At 35.2% G+C, this 24,671-nt stretch overlaps 1 protein-coding gene across 2 annotated transcripts in view; it reads left to right on the plus strand.

Annotated features, from left to right (window-relative positions):
• Positions 1-24,671, plus strand: part of LOC149819830 (SCY1-like protein 2 A) — a 61,733-nt gene that overhangs the window by 17,526 nt on the left and 19,536 nt on the right. For both annotated transcript variants that reach the window (XM_089983637.1, XM_089983638.1), the window contains exons 8-9: positions 11,337-11,423; positions 21,437-21,550. In XM_089983637.1, the coding sequence (XP_089839763.1) occupies positions 11,337-11,423; positions 21,437-21,550 (201 nt within the window). The remainder of the gene's footprint in view (positions 1-11,336; positions 11,424-21,436; positions 21,551-24,671) is intronic.

Here is a 24,671-nt window from a genome sequence, read left to right on the forward strand (position 1 = left end):
AAATGTATTCATCCATCACTACTATTGCCTAGTAAGGAATTTTTTCATCTGTAAGCTTGTGCTTTTAAAGGTTTTATATGTTTTTACTCAATCTTAGTCTGCTGCTTTTATTTCTGTTGTCTACAAGTCCACTTTGTGTTTTTCCTTGCTTCTACCTCTGTCTCATCTTTTCTGATCTTTTATTTTCCTTGTATCTTTCTCTTGTTTCTTCTGTTGAATTTTCATTTGGCTTCAAAGGAAAGTAGATGTTTGTATATAACTCCATGTCCTTTGGGGGGACATTGCCTAGAATAACATTGTTGTGACCACAATTTGTTGGATTTGCTTGTAACTGTCTGGCGGCTTCTGTATCATTTGTGGCCCAGTTGGAGCCATTAATGATATCCAATTGCCTTCATCTCAACCAGAAGGTGACTTTGATAATGTAACAATCATATATCCTGCAGGCATATTGGTGTTTCTGAGGTGTATTGTGTAAAGAAACGGCTTTGAATACATTAGGTTCAATAATGAACCAATACACATGCACATGAAGTGCGGATATACCCACTAAAGGGGAAAACACAAGCACATAATGTGCTAACACATAAACCCACAAAAGGGGCAAAAATGCCTATAAGGCATAAGTTAATATTATCGAAGAGAAGAAGGGAGTAACACCCATTACAATGGGAGCAAAAGCTTCTCCAAGAAGTAACAAATACATGGGGGAAAGTCCCTATTTATCCACGTTGGGGGCTCCCCAACGACTCTTTGGGGAGCCCTCCAATGTGGCGCAAACCACAAAAAAATAAATTTAGAAAAATAAAATGAAAAATAAAAATAAAAATAAAAGAGAAAATACAATTATATTCCAAAATGGAATATGCATAAAATGACTAAACTACCCCTACGGCTAATATAGGAAAATAAATATTTTATATATATAAATAGGAAGATACATATACATATATACCATATATGTATATGTATCATCTTATATATATATATATAATATATCTAATTACAATAATTGATGAATACATTTTAACACCCCCCCTCAAACTTTGCATGGGGAAACAAAAAGATTGAAAAAAGTTGCAAGACTCCAAGAGGCTTCAGTGAGGATGCCATTGAAATTTGCAAATGCCTTCCTCCAATTGTCTTCTAATAGTGAACACATTTCCCGATCTATCCCGGGTGCTTCTTTTTATTCCATCTCCAAGATCCTGTAGAATAACAACAAAAAGACAAGTAAAAAATATCTTTGCACTTTACTCAAATGGATCATTCCTAACAAGATGAATTAATCAAAACCATATCGGATGACTCACCTACAAAACAATGGTGCAAAAATATAACTTATGCATAGTAATTTGAAGCACATGATAGGATAATTACTTTAGCATGAAAAGAAAATTTAGAAAACCAATATTTCAAAAACATATATCATGTTAAAGAGAGAGAGAAAACAAATTACAAGAATGCATAATGCTTTCACAAGCTCTAAAAATGTTTAAAACACAACCCCACAATGGGGAATAAAGCAATGGTCCGCCATGGGACCCCATAAGAAGCTCATAATGAAGTGCCAAACAAGAGAGACGAAATCTCCAAGAGTAAGCACAGAAGTACTCACATATATAAGAGGCCACTAATGGGCAAAATAGACCACAAAAGTGGTCAAACACACAAGAGAGGTGGAAAAATATATTTCACTCATAAAAGGCTTCATAAGAAGCTTATAAAGAGGTATGAATTAATTCAATCATTTTGAGGGAACCATATGCATTTTGCAATGCATAATCTACACATTTCTGTATTTTAGTAGGGAACCTTACACATTTAGGAACATCTCACTCAAATGATTGCGATTATAAAAATTCATTTTACATATTAAATACAAAGGTGGCCAAAACCATATGCACTTAATATGTAGATTAAATGCCAAAATATTAAATTGGTTTCCAAATATACATATCAATGATATGATTCACTAGAATATCTTAAAACACAAGTTATGAATGAAATTTTGCAAATTTCAACAATAGTTCATTCACTACAAGCAACTACCTCATTAGTCCTCCAAAACCCATAAATCAAGTGTATAAGTACTAGATCAAGAACATAAATATAATGCCTTTAAAGGCCAAAGGCACACACAATGGTGTGTAAAAGAACCTTTTGTCTACATGTAATAATACTTGAAATGAGTGCATCAACGACAAAAACAAGAGAATACACGCCAACATGGACCAAAAGTATCTCTTGTCTACGTAAAAATACACTCAAGATCAAGTATGTTCAGCTACTAGAACAAGAGTATCAAGCCAACCATGAGCTAAAACACAATACATCTCTTGTCTACATAAAATGACACTTGAAATGAGTGAAAGAAGTCAACCATGGGCATACATCTCAGAGACTAGAACAAGGACACAAATGTCAACATGGACTAAAATCACACACCATGGTGTGAATCAACGTGCCTTGTCTACATATAATAACACTAAAAACAAGTGTGTTCAACTACTAAACCATGAGAACAAAGCCAACAAAGGGCTACCAACACACAAAGGTGTAATAAAATTCTTGTCTACATATGATGACACTTAGATAAGAGGTATAAGAGGAGAAGACTTTTGAGACAATAAAACTTGTAATGACAAACATATAAATAAAACCTTGAACAATATTTTGAAAATAGATACGTGCACATACGCACAACAAGAACACTTGAAACACTTGTGCACAAAAAGCACAAAACACGAACTCACAAATGTGCAAATGCACTCATAAGATTCATAAGCAACAAAAGGTTGAGCAATAGTCCCAAAACCCTTGAATTTAATATACCTTAAAACATTTAAGGTTCCAAACACCATATATCCATCACATTTATGTATAGATAAGAGCATCCATAAGATCAATGGCCAAAAGAAAACGAGTGACACACTCATAATTAGAGATCATATAACAAATCATTCTAGAGTCCCAAGGTGCCCATAACTCACCTTAACAACCATCTATAATATGACAAGTGGACAATCTAAAATGACATAACACAAGGTGCCCATAACTCACCTCAACAATCATCTCTAATATAACAATAAGGCCATAAAAAAGGATTGATGCATCATATAACTTGTGATGGATAGTAAATAAATGCCATAAAAAGACAATGAACTCTTAGGAAAATCATTTTCCAAATATGTGATTTTACAAAGAGGGCCGATTCAAAGGTCCAATATAATTAATCACAACAATATGCCTTATAACAATAATTTTGCATAAACACGAAATTATGTTCAATCATGATCATTATAAAAAAGACTTAATAAATATAACATGAAATATATAAGCAATGTTATGTGTGAGAACGGATTTGGAATAACCCAAGAATCAAATCAAGCCTTTATAAATTGCAATTATATGCATACCAAGATGTAGAATAACAATAATCTTAAATGAGCAAATTTAGGACATGTAACAAGGCATTGCGGAAGCACTTATAATGATAAAAGAAACAATCTCACAAGTCCATTAAGAGACAAAAAACAAGCCCTAAAGAAGGCAATATAAACATCTCTGTATTGAAAAAAGAGTACCATGTGAAAATTGAAATGAAATGGGGATCTTCGAAACACGAGCTTTGATTAACAAGAGCAAGTGTCAAGAATGACACTAAAGCATAACCCTTAAAAAGGGTATAACTGGAAACAAAATAAAAATAAAAATGTATTCTTTATTGATATGAAAAACCAATTGCTTAAGAAGCATTGGAGTGAAATACAAGAGGGGCTGCACCCCTTTATATACACAGCTGAAAGAGGACTCAATAGAGCTGTTGGGCACAGTCCAACAGCTCTATTTAGAGCTGCAGCTCTATTGCTAGTCAAGTCTGGACATGACTTGACTAGCAACAGTCATTCTAGTTCAAACTGAACTAGATGACATAAAGACAAAAAATAAAAATAAAGGAAAAAAATACAGAAAAGAAAGAAATTAAAAAATATATTTATATATATATAATAATATAATATTATTATATATACATATATGTACAGTTTTACATTTTAACACTCCCACTCAAACTTACGGTACAATGAGCGAAAGTTTGTCTAAGAGAAAGTGAAATCGGGGAGCAGCGAGAGGCTTTGTAAAGAGGTCTGCTAACTGATATTCTGAAGTGACATATGGCAGATCAATTATCCCGTGTAGATATTCCTCTCTGACGTAGTGACAATCCATTTCGATGTGTTTGGTGCGTTCGTGGAATGTTCTGTTACTGGCAATGTAGATCGCACTTTTGTTGTCACAACACATTTGTGAAGCCTTTGTTGCTTCAACTCCCATGTCAGCAAGCAGTCGTCGGAGCCAAACTACTTCCATGGTCGTGGTTGCCATGACTCTGTATTCAGCTTCGGTGGATGAGAGAGATACCTTCTGCTGCTTTTTACACCTCCACGAGATTAATGATTCCCCTAAAAAGACACAAAAGCCAGTGGTTGAGTGTCTGTTATTGGGATCACCTCCCCAATCAGCATCAGTATATGCAATTAAATCAAGAGAAGAGGAGGAAGATAAGAAAAGTCCTCGTGAAAGAGAGGACTTGATGTATCTGATAATACGCATGACTGCTCCCATATGAACAGAAGTAGGAGCATGTTGAAATTGATTTGCTGTATGAACAGCATGTGCTATATCTGGTCTGGTAATTGATAGATAGGAAAGTGCCCCGACAAGCTGTCTGTAAGGAGTAGGGTCTGCAAGAAGTTCTCCATCATCAATTTCATTTTAACATTAACAACTTCTGGAGTGTCAACTTTCTTATCATCAGTAATACCAGACCTGAAAACAATATCAAAAGCAAATTTAGTCTGAGATAATAAATATCCTCTAGGAGAATAAGCAACTTCAATGCCTAAAAAATATCTCAACAAGCCCAAATCAGTCATTTCAAAATGAGATTTAAGAAGTGTTTTGATTGTTTCAACTCCCTGTTTATCGCTTCCGGTGATGATCATATCATCCACATAGAGAAGAAGCACAATGATCCCTGCATCAGAATTCTTAATAAACAAAGCAGTGTCAGTTAAACAGAATTGAAAACCAATATCAATCATAACACGACTAAACCTATCATACCAAGCTTTTGGTGCTTGTTTAAGTCCATAAAGAGCTTTTTCTAAGCGAAGGACTTTACCCTTAGGAATACTTAGACCAGGAGGGGGTTCCATATATACTTCTTCAACTAGCTTTCCATTTAAAAAAGCATTTTTGACATCCATTTGAAAAATAGACCATTTTTTGATAGAAGCTAAGGCAATTAAGGTTCGGACAGTAGTCATACGAGCCACCGGAGCAAAGGTTTCTTCATAATCAATCCCATATTCTTGGGCATAACCTTTGGCTACTAAACGGGCTTTATATCTTTCAAGAGTACCATCACTCTTGGTTTTAATTTTATAAACCCATCGACATCCTATAGTTTTCTTCCCTGGAGGAAGATCTTGAATATTCCATGTAGAAGCCTTTTCAAGTGCATCTAATTCAACTTTCATGGCTTCTATCCATTTGATATCATTTTTTGCTTGAAAATATGTGGATGGTTCTTCATATGAGTGAATTAATGCAATAACTGCCCTATATGTGGGTGAGAAAGACTCGTATGATACAAACTTTTCTGGAGGCCTCGAGATTCGGGATGATTGTCTAGTTGGAATGTTAGAATATTTCTCAAGTGCACATGGAGTATTAGACTCTTGTCGCCTGGAATATTGAATACTAGTATCTCTATGAACTTCTTCATTTTCAACATTAAGATCAATAATTCTTGGATCATCATCAAAGTTACAATCAAGGTCATATTCATCAGATGTTGATGTTAGATCTAGCAAAAAGGAGTACTCAGTGACGTCTTTTAATTTTCTAAAATCAAAGAAGCTCTCCTTTTCAAGAAAGAAAACATTTCTAGACACATATAGTTTATTATTTTTGAAGTCAAAACATCTATAACCTTTCTGGTTTTCAGCATATCCTAAAAAGGCACAGGGAATCGCACGAGGGGAAAGTTTATCATTTTTGTCAGTAAATATGAAACATTTGCACCCAAATATTCTTAATCTAGAGTAGTCTGGATAAATGTTCATAAGTTTTTCAATGGGAGTGATATTTTGTAACGAAGAAGATGGCATCCTATTAATGAGATAGGTGGCAGTTAAGGCAGCTTCTGCCCAAAAGTCTTTAGGGATTTGATTTGCTATTAATAAAGTTCTAGTGGTTTCTATAATATGGCGATGTTTTCGTTCTGCCAGTCCATTTTGTTGAGGTGTATAAGGACAAGATCTTTAATGTGTGATGCCATGCAATTTAAGATAATTTTGAAAATCTGTGGATAAAAACTCTCCCCCTGAATCTGTGCAAAAAATAGTAATATCATTTTGAAATTTGTTTTTAACCATATTATGAAAAGTTTGAAAGTATGAAAATACTTCAGACTTATGTTTGAGAAAGTACATCCACGTATGTCGGGAGAAATCATCGACAAAAATAACATAGTAAACAAATCCTCCTTTAGAAATTACTGGTGCAGGACCCCAAACATCCGAGTGTATTAATTCAAGTGGTCTTGAAGAGAAAAAGGTTCTGTTCTGAAATGGTAATCTTTTCATTTTGCCGAGAATACAATCTTTACAATCAAATGATTCAGAGTTACAAAATTTCCCTAGATTTGGAAAATGTTGGATTTTGGCTATATGTGGGTGACCAAGTCTCTTATGCCACAGTTCCAACTCTATTTTTTGAATATTATAACAAAAAGCTTTCTTCGGCATTTCCAAAAAATCCATGTAATAGAGTCCTCCTTCTCTATGGCCTTCCCCAATCAGCTTGCCTGACTGGCGATCCTGTACCCAACAACCATGAGAAGAAAAAGAAATATTACACCCATAATCAGAAATTTGAGATACAGATAAAAGATTTAAATTTAATTTGGGAACATGTCTAATTTCTGGAATAAAAAAATTTTTTGTTTTATAAATTTTTTCAAAATCTCCTATTCCTTCTATTTAAAGAGAAGTCCCATCAGCAGTAAAGACCTTTGACACACTTGTTTTATTTTTAACACATTTGGATAGACTTTGATTATTTGGGGTCATATGAAAAGATGCACCAGAGTCAAGAAGCCAAGAAATTTTACCTAAATCAGAAAAAGATGAGGCTGCTGCTCCGGTTGAAGCTTCAGATGAGGAAGAGGCACCTTTGATGAGAGGCTGAAGGATCTCCATTAGTTGGGCCAGGGAAACTGGTGCATCCTGATCTTTAGGCTCCGATCCAGCAATTGCATCTCTTTTTTCTCTCAGCTCCTTAAGTTTGGGACATTGTGGCCTGTAGTGTCCCGGTTCATGACAGTGATGACAAATAACTTTCTTCTTATCATAGTCACCATTTTGTCGGTTAAAGTGAGGAGGCCTATATGATCGAACATGATTCCCTGGTCTAGACACGGCTAAAACGGAATCATCTTCAATTTTTGAAGAACCTTTCCAGAGACGATTTTCTTCCATTGTTAACTCTTCAATAGTTTCAACAATAGAAGGAATTTTTCCCCGGTGAAGTAGGGCCGATTTAGTGGTTTCAAATTCCGGCCTTAATCCAGTGATAAACTGGTAAAAATGTTCAACATCGAGTTGTTTCTGACGAAGCTCGATGTCTTCGACACAATGCCACTTTGGTTCTAAAAGGGAAAGTTCTTCCCAAAGTTCGGACAACCCATTGTAATATTCACGAATAGTTTTGTCTCCTTGTGTCATCATTCGAACTTTTTCTTGGAGGTTGCACACGTGTGCAATATCTTTAAGGGAATACATATTCTTAAGGTATTCCCATGCCTTATCGGCATGATCAAATTTGGCAAGACTTGAGCATTTTTTAATGTCAACGCTATTGATAAGCCATGACATTATCTTCGCATGAGATATTCTCCATTCTTTCCATTTCTTCTCGTATGAGGCAATAGCCTTGATTTTCTCTTCTTCCGATAGAGGGACGTCTTTATCTCCCTCCTTTTTAGTAAGAGATAGCTTAGGTTCCGAATCGGAACCATCCACAATCCCCCATAAGCCTTTTCCCCATATATGGTGCTTCATGATTGAAGCCCATGTTACATAGTTCGTATCGCTTAGTTTCATAGGCATGATGGTGACTTTATCATTGTCATCCATCGATTACAAGGAGAGAAAGAATAGGGATAGAAGAGAAACAAGAAGGAAAATGAGAAAGAAAGAAAAAAAAACAATACAACAAGATGTGAAATCTTTTCCAATGAAGTGATAAAACACTTCTCTTCAAGTGGCGAACACTTTTGCAAACGGGCACGGAAACCGAGGCAGCTTTTCCTCAAGATTTAGTACTTCCGCGGCTCTGATACCATGAAATGAAATGGGGATCTTCGAAACACGAGATTTGATTAACAAGAGCAAGTGTCAAGAATGACACTAAAGCATAACCCTTAAAAAGGGTATAACTGGAAACAAAATAAAAATAAAAATGTATTCTTTATTGATATGAAAAACCAATTGCTTAAGAAGCATTGGAGTGAAATACAAGAGGGGCTGCACCCCTTTATATACACAGCTGAAAGAGGACTCAATAGAGCTGTTGGACTGTGTTAGTCCAACAGCTCTATTGCTAGTCAAGTCTGGACAGGACTTGACTAGCAACAGTCATTCTAGTTCAAACTGAACTAGATGACATAAAGACAAAAAATAAAAATAAAGGAAAAAAAATACAGAAAAGAAAGAAATTAAAAAATGTATTTATATATATATAATAATATAATATTATTATATATACATATATGTACAGTTTTACATTTTAACAAAAATGTTTATGAAGAGACAATACACATACATGCATAAATACTTTATAAAAGAAGTGCACGAAGATACTCTCACAACACTTGAACAAAATACGCAAAAGGCGTAAAAAGTAGCAAACATGCACTAGTGCATGTATTTAATAAAAAGAACAAATGCTTGAGTCTCTCAAATTTTCATAAAGATGGTAATATTTAAGAAGTTTCATAAAAACCAATATTGTTATTTAAAAAGAAGCTTATAGCAATCATGAAATCTTCTCAAAGAGTATATACTCATAAGAAGATTCATAAGGATCAAAAGGCCTCTCAAAGAGAGATCCAACACAAAAAAAACAAATCCCCAAATGAGGGTACATACGAAAGGAAGAAGGAAAACTTTATTAAAGTGGAGAAAATCCCAAAAAGAATAATAGGATTGCGTTATGGCATAAATCTATAAACAAAAATTCATAATATTATATGACTTAATCGATTATAACCAACTCCTAATGTAATAAGTATGCAACATTAATGAAGACCATAAATTTTATAATAAAGCATATTCTTGAAATTGAATTGAAGAATGTAAAGAGAATAACCTTATTTTATGAGATCATTTTTAAAACTTAATTCAACCGGTATTATAAAATGCCTTCTTAATCAAACATTGCTCGTAAGAAAAACAACTCATTAGGTAGAAAAATAAAACATCATTTTTCAAAGACATGATATTATGAAAAGCCTCATATAGGACATTTTAGAGGGTAAACACATACCTTTAATATGAAATAATTATGATGAGGGTATGTGAGCAATGCTACATATCTCACAAACATTTTACTTCTAACATAACTTTCTTTAAAAAACTTATTTTTCAAGAAAAGACATGCGAAAGAGAATAATATAAAAAGTTCAATGGAATGTTAAGAATCCAAACTCATAATGACAAGGAGAACACATATGCAAAAACATATCTAATTCTTTATAATGCACAATACTTAAAGAAATATAATGCATACCAAATAATTTTAAGAAGAAAAAGAGAGAAACACATATGCAAAAACATATCTAATTTTTCATAATGCACAATACTTAAAGAAATATAATGCATACCAAATAATTTTAAGAAGCAAAAGAGAGAAATGAGAACTTCACCATTCTTCTTTAAAATTTCTTGAATAGCACGCTTCCCAATGCAACAAAGAACAACTCGATCTCAACCTTGCTCTGATACCATGTAAAGAAACGACTTTGAATACATTAGGTTCAATAATGAACCAATACACATGCACATGAAGTGCGGATATACCCACTAAAGGGGAAAACACAAGCACATAATGTGCTAACACATAAACCCACAAAAGGGGCAAAAATGCCTATAAGGCATAAGTTAATATTATTGAAGAGAAGAAGGGTGTAACACCCATTACAATGGAGCAAAAGCTCCTCCAAGAAGTAACAAATACATGGGGGAAAGCCCCTATTTATAAGCCTTTGAGGAGCCACATTGGGGGCTCCCAAAGGAGTCGTTGGGAGCCCCCAACGACTCTTTGGGGAGCCCTCCAATGTGGCGCAAACCACAAAAAAATAAATTTAGAAAAATAAAAGAGAAAATACAATCATATTCCAAAATGGAATATGCGTAAAATGACTAAACTACCCCTATGGCTAATATAGGAAAATATATATTTTATATATATAAATAGGAAGATACATATACATATATACCATATATGTATATGTATCATCTTATATATATATAAAATATATCTAATTACAATAATTGATGAATACATTTTAACATATTGTCCATCAAGATTTGCTTATAGTCATCCAAAGTATTATTCTGACGCGCATATGGTTTAAAGTTTCATTAGGCATATCTGCTAAGTTCATATAGTTTCAATGCTTGTGTCAGGTCTGCATTTTTGTTAGAAGGAAATCAATGCACTGTTTGTCATTTGTTCCTGTCCATATGCAAGCTTCTGCACAAATAGTTTCTAGCTTCCAACCATAGTGACAAAACGTTTAAAACAGCAAATACTGGCAGCCAAAATCTCATGGGAAATTGAAAAAATGTTATATTTCCCACAATTTGGCAAAATATCAGCAAAAAAATAATTTGAAAATATCAATTTCTAGCGATATTTATGATTTTATTGGCATGGCAATTTCTCAGGCTTTTTTTTTGCTGATATTTGTCACTATGCTTCCAAGTAATCCAGGTTTCTACAGGCTAGGGGTTGTGTGAAGGCTCCACTTTGCTGGATTATTTCTTAGGAAGACAGCCATTTGTTGGCTTTTGTAAAAATACTTGTCCCATTATTTATGTTATGCTGATAGGTTTAGTTTCTCTCCATCTTTTCGCAAGAGCAATGTATTGGTTGCACTTATGATCCACCTCTTCAATTTACTTTGGCTTGTGAATTTTGTGAGAAGTGTTATTCTATGATTTCTTATACTGTAACCAAATTACCACATTATTTTGTGCATGCAGGTGCTTCCACCTCTTTGTGCAGAACTGAGAAATGTGGTTATGCAACCATTAATATTACCTATGGTTCTAACCGTTGCTGAATCTCAAGTAAGTCCATGTCATTACTTATTCTGCTTGGAGATGTATTTTTGCAATTTTGATTTTGTGCATGCATGGCTTGGTGGTTTCATCAACTCCAACATCTGTGTTGCTATCTACTGTGAATTAGTTTTGCCACTCTTGTGGACTGGGTGTTGGTTATTGTAAATGAATTTTTGTCCTCATTAATATCACAGTGAAATCTACTTCTTGTCATTCATAAAATATGCTGTAACAAGATAAGTGTATTGTTATTTTGAAACTTGTGTAACATGCAAGGATGATACATGGCTGCTAGATATATGTTTGCCTTCTATGAAGTTTATCATGTTATCTGATAACAATTTCTGTCTTTCAATTAACTGTTTTACTTCTTTTCTTAGTGTTAATGTGTATGTCAGCAATCCTTCATACTCTAAAAGTTGGATTTTAGACTTTGAGCACATTGCAGCCTGCTCCGGTTATAACTTTCACTCAATGGAATTAGGTTTTCATTTAATAGTTGTAGGATAGTGAAACTGCAATTTAATTAGTTTCCTTATTGGCTATGAGCTGGACAACTCAACCTTCTTTTACCTATTCTTTTTTGGACTTCAAAAAAAAAATGCATTGGGGCATTTAGAAGAGATACTAATGGAACGACCCCAACTCATCCTCGTAAAAATAGTGATTTTTTTTATACAATTGCAAAAACAAACCCAAGGATCCGAGGTCTCACATATTTAATATACCAAACCACAACCAGACTCTGCATTGAATCAAAGAAGAATGAATCAAACTTTATTAATCAATAAATAAATGTCAAATAGACTCAAAACAAAAATCGTCTATATGATATCATATAGGTAGGCGTTGCACCCATTGAAAATAAGATGAGAGAGAATCGTTTACGGTGGTTTGGACATATTCGGCGAAGGCCTAATGATGCTCCAATTAGAAGGATGGAGAAATGGGAAAATATATTAGTTAAAAGAGGTCGGGGTAGGCCTAGGAAGACATGGATGGAGGTGATAGGAAAGGATATGAATGCTTTGAACCTCACCGAGGACATGGCATTGGATAGAAATGATTGGAGGAGAAGGATTCATGTGGAAGACCTAGAATGATTTTCTTTTTTGGTTCATATCGCCGACCCCAATTGTTTTGGGATGAAGGCGTAGTTGTTGTTGTTGTTGTTGATATCATATAGGAGCCACTTTGTCAGAGAACTCATAACTAGTCACATAAGGCTTGCAATCTCCAGCTAGCTAGTCAAGACATAACTGAGCATTCAGACCTGTAAAATACAACAACAACAACAACAACAACTACGCCTTCATCCCAAAACAATTGGGGTCGGCGATATGAACCAAAAAAGAAAATCATTCTGGGTCTTCCACATGAATCCTTCTCCTCCAATCATTTCTATCCAATGCCATGTCCTCGGTGAGGTTCAAAGCATTCATATCCTTTCCTATCATCTCCATCCATGTCTTCCTAGGCCTACCCTGACCTCTTTTAACTAATATATTTTTCCATTTCTCCATCCTTCTAACTGGAGCATCATTAGGCCTTCACTGAATATGTCCAAACCACCGTAAACGATTCTCTTATCTTATTTTCAATGGGTGCAACGCTTACCTTCTTACGTATCTCCTCGTTCCGAATCTTATCTTTTATTGTATTTTCACACATCCATCTCAGCATACGCATCTTAGCTACACTCATTTTTTTAATATGATGTCTCTTGGCAGCTCAACATTCCGTACCATATAGTAAAGTGGGCCTAATAGTCGTCCTATAAAACTTTTCCTTCAACCGCAATGACATTCTACGATCGCACAACACTCCAGTTGCACTTTTCCATTTCATCCACCCAAACTTTATCCTATGACCATCAATTTTTCCATACTTTTGAATGATAGATCCCAAATATTTGAAACAATCATCCACCGGTATTTCTTGCTCACCAAGTTTCACTACACTCCCATCACTACTTCGTTGCTTACTAAACCGACATTCCATATATTTTGTCTCCCCTCCACAAGTGCGGACATTGGTTACTACTCCTTCATACATATCTTTAATTATACTAATGTACTTAGAGAGCGTGATTAACACCTTTCTTCATCATTGTCTACCAGAGAACGTCCCTAGGTACTCTATCGAATGCCTTCTCCAAATCAATAAAAACCATATGCAAATCTTTGTTTCTCTCTCTATTTCTCTCAATAAGTTGTCTAAGAAGATGTATAGCTTCCATAGTTGATATTCCAGGCATAAAACCAAATTGATTCTTCGATATCATGACAACCTTCCTCAACCTAGACTCAATCACCCTCTCCCAAAGTTTCATAGTATGACTCATGAGTTTTATACCACGATAGTTTGTGCAATCTTGTATATCACCCTTATTCTTATATAGAGGCACCAAATTTTATAAAAATGGGTAAGAACCAAAGTTCTTTGTACGACCTCTAAAAATTTAAATAGTAAGGAAATAATATAAACCAAATTCATGCATAAATTTAAGAGGAATATCACAAAAAAAATTTACCACAATAAACTTACCATTCAATCATTTAAGCAGGATATCATGCATTGACAAGTATCATGCGAAACAAAATAAACATGAAGGCATGAACTAATGTTGAACCGTAAAGATGCATGATTCAATGCACATGCATGAATAACTTATTAAGTTATTTATTAGAGTTGCTTTTGCATGCATATCTTTATTAAATGCACATAAATTTAGTTTTCACTTTTTCTTAAACCCGCAGATATTCAAAATAAGCACAAAATTTCAGAAGTCCAAGTTAGGTTTTCAGTTGTAGTTTAATACACAATTTGTATTTTATTATTGGGTTCTACACTTGTTACTCGACCGATATCAAGAATCAACACCATCCACAATATCTAATATCAGAGCATCAATATCCATTGACACTACTTTCTTGGTATACCAATAACTACAGTTGAGTCAACAACTTCACTCCCAAGCAAAGTTGCTGAATCTCATTAAAACCGTGGTCGGGAAGTGAACCACCATATCGGGTTTAGGTGCACAATCGCACACAAAATTTTAGTATCCTCACGGTTCTCCAAAACCGTCATCCAATATTCTCACACTGTGGAAGAGACATCAAAAAAGAGATTAATTACGTTGTTTGGTCTCTTTTATAAATAATTTTAAGTTCTTTACACAAGAACCGCTTTGCAAATCAACATGCAAAACTAATTTCAGGCCCTGGCCTACAAAATGTAACAATGCAATTAATTTTGAAAAAACCGTTAATTTTTTAGAAATAAATTTTGCAATGCATAAATTAAAATCAACAATAAGTAGAACAACACATGTTCTTGGCCTACGCGGCCCGCAGTGGTTCACATCTAACCACCAACGCATCTTAAAAGTGATTTATGCATCTTTTGCAAATTTTTATTGAATATGCAACACACACCTTGTTTCAAAACATGTTCATAATGCACATTCAAACATATAACATGAATGCACATAAAGCCAAACACATACGTAAGAAAACAGATGCTTGCAACACACATTATCATGATCAATTCTATGCATAAACGCCCAAACATGCACATGATCATATTTATATAAACATCAAAATAAACTTCAGATTCATGCGTATAATATGCACCTACACAACAAAGTATTCAAATGCATAAGCATACATAACTAAATCAAAACATATAACCATGTACATAATCCCACAGTCAACATAAATGTGAGGCTGAACATGGCAAAACTGTTTAGATTTAACAGACACGACACAATAACAAATCTGATCAGCTGCAAACCCAACACACTAGCAAATCTGATCATATTGCAAACCCATCACACTAGCAAATCTAATCAGATTGCAAACACAGCTCACACTGACAACTTTGATCAGATTGCACGTAAACACATTGGCAAATCTGATCAGATTGCCCAAACCCCACATATCGACAGTCTGATAAGATTGCTCATACACATACACATCGATAGTCTGATCAGATTGCACATGCACACATACTGCACATACTGCCAAATCTGATTGGATTGCACAAGAATAAAACATTGGCAAATCTGATAAGAATGCACATGCACACACATGGCCAAACATGATCGGATTGCACAAGAACAAAACATTGGCAAATCTGATCAGAATTGACATGCACACATATGACCAAATCTGATTAGATTGCACAAGAACAAAACCTTGACAAATCTGATCAGAATGCACATGCACATAGGTGCGGGTGCGGATGCAGCGATGCGACACTTTAAAAAAACTTGGGGTGGGGGGTGCGGGGATGATATATATATATATATAATTTTTAACAATTTTAAGTTAACACTATGTGTATTTGTATGCATTTATATATTTATATATATAATATAGATAAAAATAGACTTGATTAGGGTTAACTGAATCTACTTTTGGATAGAAATGGACCTCAGTGTGGTTGACTTCACCTAACACAAAGGAAGCTGTGTTCAAGTGTCGCACCCGCCGGGGTGCGGATGTGACACGGTTGCATTGCCCTGTTAAAAGAGTCTGTGTGGCATAGATGCACACACATGACCAAATCTGATCAGACACCAACACAAAACCTTGGCAAATCTGATCGTAATGCACATGCGCACACATCAGCAGTCTGATTAGATTGCACATGCAAAATACCAGAGTTGCCAGCCGAGGAAGCGGGAGCGGGAAGCGATACGAGAACCGGAAGCGGGAAGCGAGGCACTTCTAAAATTTTAGGAAGCGGGAAGCGCATGATGACTTAGGAGCGAACCGGGAAGCGTCTCGGAAGCGACCTAGAAAGCAAAGAAGGAAGCGACATAGGATTCAAATGAGAAGCGAAAGGGAAGCGAATAAGAATCGAAAGAGAATCGAAAATGTAATTATATATTTTTATTTTATCACATACATTTTAAACACTTCTTCTTTTTTTATCTTTTGCCAAAAGAAAAATCTTGTCTTACTTTTTATGTTATATTTCATATTCCTTCAAATTTAAAGTGAAATTTCCCAAGATTATTCACAAACTTATAATGTCCAGAGACTAATATAAGTGACTATGCTTTAAACAAAGGAAAAGAGCAAACCTACTTGTAGAAAGTTGGCTTGTGCGTGAGTTTGTGGCTAATGTAGGAAAAAGAAAAGAGAAAAAAACATTCTACTGCTAACCACAGGCAAAAGGCAAGATCATGATTGCAACAACCATACATCATCATCAAGTTGTATTTTCGCAATATCATGAGTCTGCTTTCTTCTGTGTACATAGATTATTCACATTATTATGTGATTGTATTCTTCTAAAGGTGAAATTGATGATCAAAGAACACGTAATCAGATGGAATCAAAGATGAGCAATGTCACAAATTCAAGAAAGATCAGTGCAAGACTTGTTTTAGTGATGGTGATGAAAAAGCTACGGACATCTCAGTTCACGAGCATAAGATCCATCTCAATTCAATCATTATTTGAGAGCATGTGCTGGCATGTTTTTTTATGGCATCTCAGCCCAAGGTAGCAACATGTGGGAAACGAATGACAACTACAGCCATGGCAACAAGATTCCTCGTAGGACCAACTGTGATGGCAATCTCCTCCACGATTGTGGGGTTGAGAAAATCATTATTAAAGATTGCTATTGTACATGTGAGTGATGAGTTGTGGAGCCTGATTCAGAGTTTTTGCCCTTGCAGTTAGGGGGTCCGAGGGCTCCCCCCGACGTGGGTCCCGCTGCGCGGTCAGCGGACGGGGGGTCCAGAGGGGCCGCCCCTGGCGGGGGGGGCAAAGATTTTTTTTTCTGATTGTGACAGATTTTGCCACAATAGTAGCCTTGCCAATCGATAAAACTACTGCAAGATCAACACATTTGATCCATTTTATCATCATCCACTTCACAAAGCAAGTATAAACATTCACATCCATGAACACAAATGGAAGCATGTGCAAAGTCTGCAGACACACATTGCCATATGTCTGATTGCCTATGCATGCACATATGTGTGAGAGTGAAAGTGAGAGAGAGAGGGTGAGAGAAGAGATAGAGAGAGAGTGAGCGTACCTGAAAGGATTAATCGCCGGAATTTTTTGAGGTCGCCGAAACTCGGAACTCGTTGAAAACTCGAGAGAGAGAGAGAGAGAGAGAGAGAGAGAGAGAGAGAGAGAGAGAGAGAGAGAGAGAGAGAGAGGAGTCGGATGATACGTGAAAAAACAAAACCCTAAGCCCCTTTCGGTTTTGTTTTTTCACGGGTTTTATAAAATACCCATTTTACTCTTAGTAAGAAATAGATTCACGTGTTATTTTTTTTAAAGGGCAAATTTGTCTTTCCAAATTAAGCATCCGAAACGCATCCCCCTTTAAAGGGGTACGCATCTTCTTTTATTGGGGTACGCGTCCCCTTTTAAAGGGAAACACATACCCCTTTAAAGGGAAGCGCATCCCCCTTTAAAGGGGGATGCGCTTCCTCAATTGAATATGCGCTTCCCCCACGCGTTTCGGAAGCGCTGCGTTTTGCGCTTCCGAAACGCGACTCGGGGAAGCGCGCTTCCCCTATACCATAGGCGTTTCCGATAACTCTGCAAAATACAGTGGCATGGGCAGTCTGATTAGATTGCACATGCAAAATACGGTGGCAGATTTCATCAGCTCGCACACACAACACAATGTAGATCTGATCAGATTGCACACATGTCACCTAGTGCATATATGATCAGATTGTACACACGCTACATGGTGGCAGATATGATCAGATTGTACACATGCTCAACATGGTGGCAGATATGATCAGATTGCACATGCTCAACATGGTGGCAGATATGATCGGATTGCACACACGCAACATAGTGCAAATCTGATCAGATTGCACACATGTAATATAATGCAAGTTTGATCACAACATTGAAAAAAAGGACATTTATGGATCAAATTACAACATCAAAAATATCATATTTGTAGATCTGATAACATCAAAACAACATATCGGCAGATCTGATCAGACATGCATCAAATACATATCGGCAGATCTAATCATATTGTACAGGCACAATATATTGGCAAATCTGATGAGGTTGGCTAATATGCTGAAATTGGCAAAATCTGATCAAATCAAATCTGATCCAATCAATATATTTTTTTCAGAACATGAAAAGAATCATTAAATATCAAGGTCGATAAGGGATATATATATATATATTCAGTATGCTTGACTATAAAAAGAAATCAACAACATGTATCTCACACTGTATGCATATCCAAAGTTAACAAAAGTCGAACACATGCGTAAGCAGGAAAAAAATATTCGATGGCATGCTCTTATCAAATCAAGAGAAAAAACGATATTTATGAACACCAAAGACTGATATTTCAGAACATAATACTCTAGGAAAAATCGAAACCTCAAGAAATAATCTCATATATGTATATATGCACGAAAAATGTCACTTTATACAGGTATATATACATATTTTTGAATCAGATTTTCCTTCTTTCCTCAAACCTATACATGAATCAGATTTTTACCTATTCCTTCTAGTAAAGACTTAGATAAAAACCCATACCTTAATCGAAGAGCAGAAAGAGACCAATTCATTTTTTTTTCTATTCTTTCTTCTTTTTTTTCTTCTTCCTTTCTTCTTCTCTTGTCTCTGTCTTTTTTTCTTTGTTTCCTTTTCTCTTTTTCCTTCTTTCTCTCTCCCACATGAGTTTTGTGACTCTCTCTCTAATTCTCTCCCTCTCTCTCTAGATTCACGATTTATAGAGGGTGAGGAGTCCAACCCCCTTTTTATAAGTTTTATCTTATTTTTATTTTCTTTTTATTTAGATAAGTCTATCCTCTAGATTATCCTTTACTTAATTAATTATTTATTTATTTTATTTAATATTATATTTTGAAAATATTCCAGAGGATGTCGCCCCTAGGTAGAACTCTACCTATCCAATTTAAATTTTAAATTGATTTTCAAGTTTTAAATGGGCCGTACATGGATTTCAGATTCAGATCCGAATCCAAGATCCGAATCTATATCCAAAATCCGAATCTATATCCAAAATCCATATAGATCCTATTTGGATCAGAACTTAGTTAATATGGGTCCTGGACTGGTCCAGATGTATTTTATCTTGGATTAAACGGAGCAGATGCAGTCTGATCCAATCTAAAAAAAGGCAAAAATAGAGGCAGGTTATTTTTGAAAAATGCGATTTTCGGGCCAACCGCAACCCGATTTTAGAAAAACAGGACACCAACATGCTCAAAATTTCGAGGTGCATGTAACAATATACATACTCGATTTTCGCCTCTAAATTTTGCTTGAATTTAACTTGAATTTCGCTTGATTTTAAAGGTTAAAAACAAAAAGTTTCTCAAATTACAATTGACTCGATTAGGTCTTGTCAGTGGGCTATGGGCCACGCCCAAACCCAGCTGATGTCACTTATATTTTAATGTATTTTTCATGATTTTTATCAATTTAATTAAATATTAAATAAAAATCATGTTTTTTGAATTTAAAAATCATGGAAAAATATGCGATATTACAACTAAACTGATGGATTCTGTCTTTTCATTATATGCATATTTTTGGTTTCTGTTAATGATATTTTTAATTACTCTTTCATCTTTTTGTACTTGCAACTTTCTTGGAATCAATGCAAACTTTCATGTAACTGTGGCGGTTTAAGTGCTTGCCTAAGGAAAGGCTGAAAATGTGCTATTGCATGTGTTGAAGCAGTCTGTTAAGCTATACATTTTGCAGCAGTAGCATAACTCTTTTGTGTCTTCCTTTTTGTCTAAAGCATTTAATATTCCTGTTTCTTAGGATCACAAAGCCGGTCTATAGATTGTGTTCTTAAAATTTTAAACATATTCATGTGCATATATTGCCTACAGTACAAGGTTTTGATGCAGTTTCTTTAGTGTTATAAGTGTAGCCAGAGCAGGGCTTGGGTCGTCCAAGCCTGCCCATTTTTCATGCTTCTGTTGATTCTCATGCCCTTGCTTTGGTGTTCTGTTATTTCTTTCACTCTACGTTCTTGGTGTTAGTGAGATCATGAATACTCATCACAATGCACCTTAATAAACTCTGAACAAATAGTAGGCCAGGTGTATTTGGGCAAAACTTTTGGTTTCTGTATAAGAAAATGATATACTCCATGCAGATAGAATATTTAGATTGGAAATTTCATTGTTGATGTTGCACGGCATTTATTGACTCTGGATTTTTTTGTGGATATGTCATCCACAATATCAATCATTTCTGTGCAAGGAGGTGTTTGATCTTTTGTCCTGAGAGGATGGGAATCCAAACCCCGTAGGTTGTTTAATGTTGAAGCTTTGGTTGGAGAGGTGATGACATTTTGGTTTCTGACAAAGTTATTGCATAAGGGATTGGTGGTGACAATATCTGAGGCCAGAAAGGATGGGCAAAGAATGGAAATTGTGTGGTAGATGGGGGTGGGGGGAGAGATTGTGAGGTCAAGGAAAAGACTATTCTGTTGGTTTTTGAGAAGGGTTTCACAAGGGGACAGGGATAAAGTTACACAGGAAGTCATATTGTTTTTTCTGCCTAATATTAAAATTAGTGATAATGGTTTCTATGCATCTTGAAGTGATACAATCATACAAACAATGAATTTTCCATGGTTCTGCATTTTGACAAGAATAAGTCAATAAACAGGAATCAAGCATCTTCTAGCTGCTTTAGTTCTTGCTTTTCCTCCGTTTCCTCTTTTTGACAATTCATGCTCTGAGTGCTTCTAATATCATTTCCTGCACATACACCCAGCATTGGAGGATTATATGCTCTTGTCATCATGTAACTATGGTATTATGAAGATGTTATTGTTATCTTTGATTTACCTGAATGGTAGCCAGCAACTCATCTTTCTATATTTTGTGGTTCTTATGGTAGTATCTGCATCTTCTTGTTCCAGGATCATGGCTCAGTGTTGTATGTTAACATGGAATTATTTATTTGTGTTGATCTTGAATATGTTGAAAAATTTGTGTCTTATTGCAGGATAAAAATGAGTTTGAGCTCTCAACAATGCCAGCACTTATTCCTGTACTGGGCTCAGCTGCAGGTGAGACACTGTTGCTGCTAGTGAAGCATGCTGAATTGATTATCAGCAAGGTAATGGGGATCTCAGCTTTGCTACTTGTGTACAAGAGTCATTGGCACCTTCAAGTTACTTTCTAGCACACATCGAAGACTTGACATTTTTTTATTAGTTCAGATTTTGATTTATATGTTTTTTGGATATGATATTTTGATGTGCTTTCTTGGCTTGCTTACATGATTGCATTTCATGAAAGTACATATGACTTTCACACTTCATGCTATCTTGATGTCACTGTTTAGGAAGATCTGATGTTTTTTTTTGTGATTACCAAGTTCTGCTAATCAAATAATACACTGCATGTTTGAGGAATAAATCAGCTTGGCTAGTAGGAGCAGGAAATATAAAAAACATAAAACAAATGCTGACTACTTAATGATAAGAGAATGAGAAGAGGGTTAACTTTGAGTTGTTTAGTTTTGAAACTGATCGCTTAGAATCAGAAAAATTTACTGATGAATATATCAAAGCAGGAAGATGAACTCTAGAAGAGAGATGTTGAGAGGAAGCACAAGGAAGCTTCATTCATTGAAAAGAATAGGAGAATACAACATATAGGGGTCAACCCCATTGACTAACCAACAAATACAACTTTTACAGATTTAGACCTCTTACTTTGACTGCTAAACACTTTGTAAGCCAAAATATGAAAATGCCCTTATAAATACAAGAAAGTACATAGATGAGTATTGCCCAAATATTATGATATGCTATGTTACATTTCTCAACACTCCCCCTCAAGAACTTGAGATGATGTTAGAGGAATCATTCCTAGTTTTGGAAATAAATGTTCTAAAGTAAAATGAAGCAAGATTCTTTGTGAACACACCTACAAGTTGCTTTTCAAGGCTCATATGCTTAAGTAAAATAATTTCATCATCATAAGCCCTCTTAATAAAATGACAATCTATCTCAATATACTTTATTCTCTCATGATATTCTGGATTCTTTGCAATGTGAATGACATTCATGTTGTGACAATATAGGGGGTTCTCCCATGTACAGGTACACCAAACTCTCCCAATAGTCATCTAACCCATATTATCTCATTTGATACTTGAGCTTTAACGCTATACTCTGCCAGTCTGCCTCAACTGTAGATAGAGCTAATCTACTGTTTCTTGCTCTTCCATGAGATTAGTGAATCCCCAAGAAAACACAGAAACTTGTAGTAGAGGATCTATCATGAGTAGACCTTCCAAAATCTGCATCACCATATTCTCAAAATGCTTTAGAGGTCGATGATGAGAAGAATATAATATACTGCATAGTATCTTTTGACCTATCTGATGATTATAAGCACTTGAACAAATGCATTAACTGTAATGAAATGGTGGTCTTCCACAAAAGCACCATAAATCTTCAAAAGAGTGTCTATTGGAGACACTTCAAGCATAACCCATAAAAGGGTAAAAATGAAAGAACACACTAAAATAAATAAATCTTTATTTCTTCACAAGAAATGCTTAAGAAGCATTGATACAAAGTGGAGGGGGATCACCCCTATTTATACAAGTGGAAGAAATGAAGGAGAGCTCTTTTAGAGCTCTCCTTGAGAGTAGTTGGACCTAGTCCAACGGCTCTAAATATAGCCATTGGACTAGGTCCAACGACTACATTGCTAGTCAAGTCCTAGTTGGGACTTGAATGGAATGTAATGTCTACTTCAAAATGAACTAGACAATAAATAAAATAAAAGAAATAAAAAGAAAAGAAAAAAGAGAAAATAAAAAATATAATAATAATAATATAATATAATAATATTATTATATATGTTACAGATTTTACATTTTAACACTAACTTCGGTGAGCTCATAAACTGACTCACTCTACGAACAATATAAGTGATACCTAACCTAGTTATACTCAAGTATATCATACTCCAACTAATTGGTTGTACATAATTGGATAAAAATTCTTCTCCATCAGATGCTCTTAGCCTTAGTTGTCAAAAGCAGCACCTAGGAGCAGCCCACCGCCTGGACTTATGGGTTTGGGTGGCGGGGCCTTTTTTTCCTGACTAGGCGCTGCCTAGGTTGCAGGGACACGTCATTTTTTTAAAAATTTATTGGGTTGAAAATGGATGGGATATTCAATCTAGATTTGAATCCATGTTTTTATTTCAGATTCAGATTCAAATCTGGTTCACGATCGACCTGTTTTCACCCCTATTAGGGCAAATATAAAGGGGGAAGGGCTAGTCCTTCCCCCTTTTTGTGCTCTCACGCGTGCACGCACACCCAAGTCATGGTTGCGAAAAAGAAGAGGAAGAACCCTTCTCCTTTTGCTCTTTCTGTGGTTGTGGCTGCGAGAAGAAGAAGATGACCATGTACACTTTTTTTCCTTCCTTTTTTTTTCTTCTCTTCGTTTCGTATTCCTTTTGCTCTTCTTTTCTTCTTATTCTTCTTTTCCTCTTTTTTCCACCATCTATTTCTTCCTCTTTTTTTTTTTCGTCACTTTTTTTTCTTGGTTTTGTTTTCTCTTCTTTTCCTTCCTGCACTGACCTCATAACCTCTACTTTCTTCTTTTTCATTTTCTTTCATTTTCTTCTTTTTTCCTTTCTTCTTCCCTTTTTTCTTCTAGTTGTTTTTTTCCTCTTCTTTTTCGTCCTCCTTTGACCTCACACCCTCCACGCTCTTCTTTTCCTTCCTTTCTCCCCTTTCCTTTTTTTTCACTTTTTCCTTTTTTCCCTTCTTCCCTTTTCTTTTTTCTTCTCTTTTTCTTCTTCCTCCTCTCACCCCTCCACTCAGATATATAGATGTCTGTGTTTTTTCACAAGCATATATTATCTAATATATAATCTATGTTTTTCACAAATATATTATATAATTTCTATACAATATTTTTTTCAGTTATATAATATAACATAGATATTGGGTTTTTACTCAGTGTTTTTAGTATGTATATATAATATATAATTTATATAATCAATGTTTATATATATATTCGAGTTCTTTCTGTTAATGTTTAATGTTATGGAATTATATTATGCTGAAGTACACACTTATACTCCATTCATAGTCGCAATCATATGTTTTTTACTTAAAAATTTAATAATTTATTGTGATATTTCTACTTTTTCAACATTTTTTTCTTTTGGTCCCGCCTAGGCCTTTTAGGGGTCTTTCGCCTAGG

This window comes from Nuphar pumila, chromosome 12, assembly GCF_984573655.1.
Source record: "Nuphar pumila chromosome 12, dmNupPumi1.hap1.1, whole genome shotgun sequence".
NCBI classification, from domain to species: domain Eukaryota; kingdom Viridiplantae; phylum Streptophyta; class Magnoliopsida; order Nymphaeales; family Nymphaeaceae; genus Nuphar; species Nuphar pumila.